At 45.3% G+C, this 8,344-nt stretch overlaps 1 protein-coding gene across 2 annotated transcripts; it reads right to left on the bottom strand.

The window, feature by feature from the left end:
- Positions 1 to 2,582: 2,582 nt before the first annotated feature.
- GJB2 (gap junction protein beta 2) lies at positions 2,583 to 7,923 on the bottom strand. Of its 2 annotated transcripts, none has more exons than XM_069013885.1 (2): positions 7,707 to 7,923; positions 2,583 to 5,739 (listed from the first exon to the last, which is right to left on the bottom strand). In XM_069013885.1, the coding sequence occupies exon 2, from the start codon at positions 5,715 to 5,717 to the stop codon at positions 5,040 to 5,042; it is 678 nt and encodes a 225-aa protein (XP_068869986.1). In that variant the 5' UTR covers positions 5,718 to 5,739; positions 7,707 to 7,923; the 3' UTR covers positions 2,583 to 5,039. The 2 variants fall into 2 exon arrangements, with proteins under 2 accessions (XP_068869986.1, XP_068869975.1); XM_069013874.1 differs by having other exon boundaries at positions 7,713 to 7,923.
- Positions 7,924 to 8,344: the final 421 nt, after the last annotated feature.

Here is an 8,344-nt window from a genome sequence, read left to right as displayed (position 1 = left end):
CACAAAAGCTTCTATCATGGCATAGGCAGACAAATCCATGTTGCAATGTCTCATTCAGTCTTCTATCAGATAATAATGAGAGACTGATGTAGTCAGTTTGCTGCTCTGTCTGTGTGCATGTATGTGGGCAAGGGAATAGACTGGTTTTGTTTATCTGTGCTGGGCAGATTGTGGAAGCTGTTTAAACTGTATATTAAACACTCAGTCCTTGGAAAGGATGCAATACCTCGGGCAGGGACATGACTAACTGTAAGCAGACATTACACTAATGATGCAACATACAATAGGTTTGAAATGTTTACCACACAGTAATTATATTTTTTCTGGCACCTGTTGCAATGATCTTAACAAACAATGCTCGATTAAACTCTTCTAATCCCTGTGAACGTGAAGAAGTTGTCACCTTTATCTTTCAGTTGGGAAAACTCAGGAACAATGCGAGTCTGGGTTGACTCTTTGTACCAGGACTGCCATAATACTTTCAAATCAAGTGAAAGAAGTATTGTGACAAAGGAAATGTTGATAGTTGGATACCAAACAGATAACAAGTTTTCCAATCATCACAACAGAAGTGCATCATTCCTCCTGCTACTGTGTGGATCGCTGAGTGGTGTGGGAGTTTTTATGTGTTGTCATAAAGATTGAACCTCCACAGAAGATTATCTGCAGAACACTTTTAAACCAGATTCCATTATCTCGACTCACACAGTTTTAAGCCTGCTACTGTCTTTCCTAGCTGACATGTCTAAGTTGCCATAATAGCTAAGACAACAGAAAAGATACATCTTGCATAAGCAAGTAAACCTGCCCAGCACAGCTTGTCCATTGAAAAATGCCAGCTGCTTCAGACCAGTGTGTCTGCACCACACACTACAGTATTCCTTTTCCTGGGGACTGTGCCAGGCTAAGAGCGAAATGCTGGTTCTTAGCAGCACACAGAATATATGCTGCTGTTCAAAACATTCATCTACAACATGCAGTCATTCATGGCTCAACTCTGCAAGTTCTCTCAGTTTGCTGAAAACATACTTCCCTAAACTGTATATCATCCTGATACTGTATGACTCCTTTACCACAAAGAATTATGCAAGCATCTGTCTACCTGGTGGTATTCTTGTAGAGAATATTTTTTAGTAAATAGCTAATTAAAATACAATGGATTTGGCTATTCACATACATAGAGCAGATAGATGTGAAATAATCTCTGAGTTAGTGGCAGTGATTAAATTTTTTCCTCAGAAAAAGGGAGAAGGTAAGTGCAATGATGTGACCAATTCTGACATTTAAATCTGTCGTAGGATGGGGGACCAACCATAGCAAGAGCACGGAATGTTCTCAGAGGTGGAGAGTCTGAGATGCGACTAGTTTCCTCATCTGGGCCTTCCAAATTAAAGATCAATGCATTTCCAAACCTAGGTTATAAAGACTTTCTTTTGGTGTCTAGGAAACTATTTAGAAAATAGCCAGGTCAAAGCCAGCTTTACAGAAGAGAAATATACTCTGTAAGAGAAAACAGCAGTGACAAGCTAGGTTGGTCAGATGGGGACAAAAGTGTAGGTACCTTCTGAACTGTCTTGAAAGTCATTACCATTAGTCTTAGCTCATTAAGCTTCAAATAGTTACCATTACTCTTGCCACTGCCTGCAAACAGGTTCAAATGACTGTGTAGATAATAAGATGGTGAAAAATCAAATGAACCTGTAATTGGCTGTCAGGGTAGTGGCTGTCCTGAACATCAGAACAGGTGACCAAAAATACAGTGCAAATCTTTGTGACTTTGTTGCATGGTAAAACCCATTAGCCTAATTTTCAGGTGAGGAAATTATAATTAGGGAAAAAAACAGATTAATTTTCACCAAGTTTAGTTTCTATCAAAGTGATCTTAGCTGTTGCTTACTGCTGCAGTACACCTTTTACAAAATAAAGCAGCTTTTAACAGAGTTGCTATTTGGAATTGAACCTCCATAGTACAGGAGTGCTCTTCTCTGTTATCGACCATATAATTTCTTTGATATTTGTCCTATCAGACACAACTTAGTACATTGGCTCGTAATAACTGTAAACAACCAAAGGATATTTTTATTTTTATCTAAGAAAACCTTTAATAAAGGTACTTCTATATCCAAAAGTCATAAATACAGAAGATTTATACTTCCGATTTTCCTTTTCTCCCAAGGTAGTTAGGATTTTTTCTGTCTGAGTCCATGACTTACTAATGAAGCTTGCTTCCCCTCATCTCCTTCCTCTTCTGACAAACATTTGTCATTTTGGTTTCAAGGTTTTAGATGGAAGTTTAACCTGATTGAGTCAATGGTGGTTTTTCCTGGCAATTTCAGTCAAGGAGTAATTTCAGCCAGTCCCATTCTTACACTTCCCAGTTCTGATACCAATTATTAGACACTTTACATCCTGGCTACACCAGACACTGAACAATGAGGAATCAGCCTCTTTTACAGTCATGACCTCAGATTTGCTGCTTAAGTTTTCAACATGCTTTGCAATCTTTATTCTGAGGAAAGCCTAGGAACCAAGTACCAGAAATGCAGACACTACTAGTGCATTTCAGGAAAGAACACACACAATTTCAACACAGCAATATATTTTAATCTGTATGAAATCAATCAGTAGAAGGTCAGCTATGCAGTGTAGCACACGTAGAAATAGGTGCAATTCCCATGTTCCGACAAAGTATCTGATTTTTTTTCGCATGCAAAGCAGCTATTCAGTCAAATTAAATATACACAGAAAACAAATCTCAGAGCTATTATTGCCTGATGTTGCAGTCCTGGATCAAAGCCCTCTCTTGGCTACATCCAAAAACTTTCCCCAGTTCTATCTTTTTTGCCTATCTGATAATCTGGTTGCCAAACTGCTATTGAAGATAACTTTGTAGTGTTAGTGTTAACAGTTTTGGTGTCTCATTCCAAGTTCCAGCTAAATTCAGAGGTACGTGGGGAAAACAAACTCTTTCCCTATGGAGCTGGTATCACTGGCCTTTTCCAGCTGCAAGGCTGTTTTAAGTAGCATATTTGATTTCAAGTAGAGCACATATGTGACCTTCCACTAGGAGCTCAGGAAACCTCAGGATAACAGGCAGTGTAACGAATTGAAACACCAACCTGCAGCAGAAGGCTAAAATCCTTACCCTACCCTTGGCTGTTAAGGATAGTATTGGTGCAGACATTTTTCATTATAGTAAACAGATTTTCATTAGACACATTAGGTAACACACAGCACATACAAGTAATACAGAAAACAGACACAAGAGTGCTTTAATTATAATTTCAGGAAAAAAAAAATCTTGTTACAAAAGAAATGTAATACTAGAGCACTGGGACTAGTTTGTTCTCTTTGTACTTGTACATGAAACAATGCAGGAACTGTGTCAAGCACAACCCTGATATGTGCCAAACTGTGTTCTTTGGAGTTGAATTGAGGTTGTTTTCACAGTCTAAGTTTCCAGTCCAGCTCATTATGAATGACTGTCTATCTTTTTGTTCATGGTTCTGAGAATGGTGTTGTTTTTATGGTTTTCTTGCTTCCCTCTTAGATGACAGACTTCCATCTGCAGTCAAGTTGTAACACTGGATGTAGCTCACAAGCAATGGAAGCCTGTTTATGTTCCACTTTCAGTGCACAGTGAAGGGTCATGGGTCTTAATTCATGCAGCTTTGTTTACTCCAACAGTGACAAAATTAAATGTACAGTAAAAGATTAATACAAATCGAGAAGCTGAGAAGCTGGGGAAAAGCCAGTTATTAAAGTTAAGGAGGAGAAACAGACAGCTTTCTAGAAGTGAGTTCAATGGGAGCACAGCAATGTGAACTTTGTGGGTCCCTTTGCTACTTTAGCTCTGCAAGCTGTGTGTAATTCCTGCTAGACCAACTCTAAGAAAAGAAATGGTGATTTAATCTCACAATGTGGAATGTCAGAGAGACCGGGAGTGGTTTGCTCAACTCATTTGAAAGGTACCTCAGATAGGGAGAAGGTTTTATGAAGAAAAGCTGTGCAGGCTAGACAGAATAAAAGGAGCAATGGAAGGAGCACTGGATATCACGCTGTAAGTTGAAGCACTTCTTTTGGATAACCAACAGAATGAAAAAAGGTGCTTTTTTCTTGTTTTTTACTGAAAAAATGAAGTTTTAAAAGCGTACAGCAGAGTGAGGCACAGTTAGGTGGTAAAAAGTCTCTTCATCAGATAAAGTCTGCTGTACTGAGATTCTTAACAAAGTATTGGGGGAGAACAAGAGAAGGAGGAAGACAATTGCACTGCCTCCACCTTCCCAGAGATGACATTCCTTTTTTTCATCTGATCAAGAGAATGAAAAATGAACTTCATTCCTCCCACTGCTGCAGTCTCTGTGACTATGGAGAGGCAGCATTGACCTAATGGCATTCACAGGCAATTGAAACTGGCCACCTCCAACTCTTAAGGAAGTGCTTCTCAGTGCAGGCAAGAAGATGAGAAACAAAGTAAGATGCTGGTGCCCAGCAAAGCTGATAGCATGCATTGCCAGAATATCTGTGTTCCTACACCATCTCCTTGCTCTCCAGATTACTTAGAGAGGACACCTACTACAAACACAATCACCTCCCTGTCTTCTTCCTTTCAAAAGCTGTAATATGCCCCAAAAATCCTTTACCCCACTTTTAAACCAAAAACTTTTGTTACTGGCTTGCATCTGAGCCAACAGTGTGCTTGTGATTCCTGGATCTCCTATGGGCACTAAAGCCTTCTCTGGTCCTTTCCACTCCCACTTTTTGAAGTGACAACAGGATCCCAGCAGTAGGCATACTTGAAGAAGCTAGTGCCAGAAGGCTGCTTCCTGTAATTGTGGATGCAAGAATATTGAATTAGCTTATGATCTTTTAAAACCTGCCTCTGCATCAGCTTCCCAGAGAGGCTATCATTTTTAAAATACAAATGAACATTCATATTTTTATCCTTTTCCTTGAGTGTGAAAATATTGTTTATTGTTTTCTTACACCTAAGAAAGTTTAAGGGAAATGGGGAGCTAGTAAATCCTGAAACTGGGGAATTATTTCGAAACTGTTGTTCTCCTGGATTCTTTCATGCAAATTTTTATCACTAGGTAGCACAACTCAGCCAGATTCAACATCATGCAGATTCCAGATACAGCAAGCATGAAAATAGTAAATGTGGTTTTCTCAGTGGGCCGAGACACAAAACAATCCACAGTGTTGGGGCAAGGCCAAGCATCGCACTTCACCAGGCGAGGCATCTGGTAGCCATCGTACATGTAATAGAATATGTACATGAAGACAGCTTCAAAGACGATCCTGAAGAAGATGCTGCTAGTGTATGTCCACCACAAGGGGCCCCGAATGTGAATCTTTTCATTTTTTAGCTCTTCAATATCAATTTTCTCACCATTTCTGAACCGCCTTTTCTTCTCATGCCTGGTGTAAGCCACATGCATGGCCACAAGCAGCGCAGGTGTGGAGACAAAGATCAGCTGCAAGGCCCAGAGTCTGATGTGAGAAATGGGAAAAAAGTGATCATAGCAAACATTTCTGCAGCCAGGCTGAAGTGTGTTGCAAACAAAATCTTGCTGTTCATCTCCCCAGACTCTTTCTGCAGCCACAACCAGGATCATGATACGGAAGATGAAGAGGACTGTGAGCCAGATCTTCCCGATACTGGTGGAGTGCTTATTTACACCTCCTAAAACAGCCTGCAGAGTTCCCCAGTCCATCTTCTTTTCTGTATCCTTCTACCTGCAGGATGACACAATACACAGAATGGTCACTTTTTAAATTGTGAAAAATCAGATCTAGACCTCTGAAAAAGAGAACTGCCTCTAGTATTTTTTACAGAATTTCTTTACCAACACCACAGCCCTAGAAGGCTGAGCTGCTTTGTCTCGGAGGTAAGTACTACTTGGCCTTCTTCAGCAGAAGTCCTCGCTCCACCCAGACACCTCCAGCAGACCTCCAAGGCTTTCTGTTGCAGCTCAGACAAGGCCCGTAATCTCAAAAGTACTACGCTTGAATTTGCCAGCACTGGTGAGAAGCCTCAAGCCAGCTCTGTCAGGGTTGCATGCTTGTATAGCACAAACCAGCAGGCAAAGGCAGATAGAGCAGAGCCTGCCCTTCCACATTTATTGCTATGTCATCCAAAAAAGGAGGCAAGCAGAGTCACAGAGTTGAGAAGAAAAAGTCCTCAGCTCTAAAGAGTTTATGTTGATTTTCTAGATGCCATTGCACTCCAGCAGAATACAGTCAGTCAAACTTCAGAGAAGCTTCATTTCAGCTTTCCTCCTACTCTTAAAAACTAAAATCCACACTCTTTCCCCTTTTGAAAGCAAGTTTTACTGAAGTTCAGACTTCAGTCTCAGGGCTCAGCTTTCACTGATTGCAGCCATTTGGAAACTATCACTGAAGTGGACAAAACACGTTGAAACCCGAGCTAGGAACCTGCATAGCTGGTTCATCATCTCTCAAGGCTAGACTGAACTGTGCTGTGTGGGAAAGCCACACCAGGCCATGGATAAGAGCTCCATCTCCTCTTGGCGCTGGCTGTGTGCTGTGGAGAGAGCTTGGTACCTTGCAACGCAACACTGGCCGAAGTTTACAAAAACCTCTCATTCTCACACAGCAGAAAGAGAAAAGAACTTTTTACCCTCGTGTAGTTACATCTCAACCAAAGGACAAACGTGCCCCAACACATACCCGTGGTACGAGGGCCTAGCTTGTATGGACAAGCCTGGAGGCAAGAGGGAGAGGTCAGATTTACTGTGATGCGGAAAGGGGAAATTGGGTAAGGCAAAAAAAAAAACCAACTTTGAGAAGATGGCTGGAATTCCTGAGACTTCTCATGCTTTGTCTCTGCTGCAATTGGCATCATTTTATGCAACGTTTTACACTGACCTAACCTGCAGGCTATGATCAGATACCTGCATCGTTCTGGTAAGAATTTCCTCATGTCTGTTGCATAGTCATTAAAATATAGTCAATGAAACCTTCACAAGAGGTTAATCAGAATTGAAGGAAAGTACTGGAAGTGCATATCGCTGAACCGAACAGGTTCCAAATGCCGTCTCACACTGCAGTTTTGAATCAGTGCTGAAAATTTTGGGGGGAAAAAACTTTCCTCCCTGCTCATCTGCCACTACAGAAACTGCAATTGGCCGTAGGGAGCCTGTCTACCCGGACACCCAACTTGCCAACCAAGACACCATTACTGAAAACCACTCCAAATGTCCACTCTGGGGTTCGTAGCTGTATCCCAGCCTCTCCCTCCCTCCCTCCCTCCACGCCGACCTTTGTTCCGCCGAGTTCCCGCGCGGTTGCGAGCCTTCAGCGGTGGCCTGCCGTCCGCTCCTGTCAGCGGGCACCGCTGGCAAGCACTGGGTTTGGCTCGGAGGTCCGACGGCTCCTCCCGGGACGGGCTATGCGGTCCGAACGTCCCGGCCGGCCGCAGTCACAGCCCCTGGCCCGCTGCCCCGCCGGTCCCGGGGCTGGGGGCTGACAGCGCCCGCCCAAGCACGGCTTGCCGGGGGTCGGGGCCGCGGCGTGCCTGCCCCAGCCCCGCAGAGCTCCTCTCCGAGCGCAGCCCCGCCGGGACGGCCCCGACCCGAGCCCCACTCGGGCACACTACACGGACCGCCACCCACTCGGAGGGGCGCACAATCCCAATCCCGATCCCGATCTCACTGGTGCGGCACGCGGGAGCCGCTCCGGACCTTCACCTGGCACGGCCGGGCAGGACACGAGGAAGCCGCTCTGGACCTTCAGTGGCACACCTGGGCAGGACACGCGAGAGCTGCTCCGGACCCTCGCCTGGCGTGGGCGGGCGGGACACGCGGAAAGCGACAGGCACCGCACTGCTCCGCTCCCAGGTCCGCCGGTACCTACGGAGCGGGCAGCCCCAGCCTCGCCGCCCCAGAGCTTTAAGGTCCCTCCCCGTTCACCTGCCGCCGCTTTTAACCCGCCCCTCGCCCGCCCCCGCCCGCGCCCCGCTCCTCCGGCCGCCCGTGGAGGCGGCGGTGGGAACCCGGGGCGGGGCCGGTCCGGGGGGCAGAGCCGGAGCCGCCGGCGCTGGGCTCTGCCGTGCCCGCGGGGCGGGAGCTGCTGCGGACGGAGCGGGGCTGGGGACGGTGCCCTCCGCCGGAGCGCCCTCGGGTTCTCCCGGGATGTCCATGAACACAGGGCGCGCATCGGGCGGAGCGCACCCGGTACCTTGCAAATACCGCCCTGCGCCGGGATTGATTCCCAAGTGTTGGCAGAAGACATGTCCCGGAGGGAAATCCAGTCCCGCGGGACACTCCGAAACTGCCCCAGAGCCGTGGCAGCTGGAGGAAATCGTCACCGTGAGAAAGTT

Source organism: Aphelocoma coerulescens, chromosome 1, assembly GCF_041296385.1.
Source record: "Aphelocoma coerulescens isolate FSJ_1873_10779 chromosome 1, UR_Acoe_1.0, whole genome shotgun sequence".
Taxonomy (NCBI): Eukaryota; Metazoa; Chordata; class Aves; order Passeriformes; family Corvidae; genus Aphelocoma; species Aphelocoma coerulescens.
This window is presented reverse-complemented; position numbering and strand designations above follow the sequence as displayed.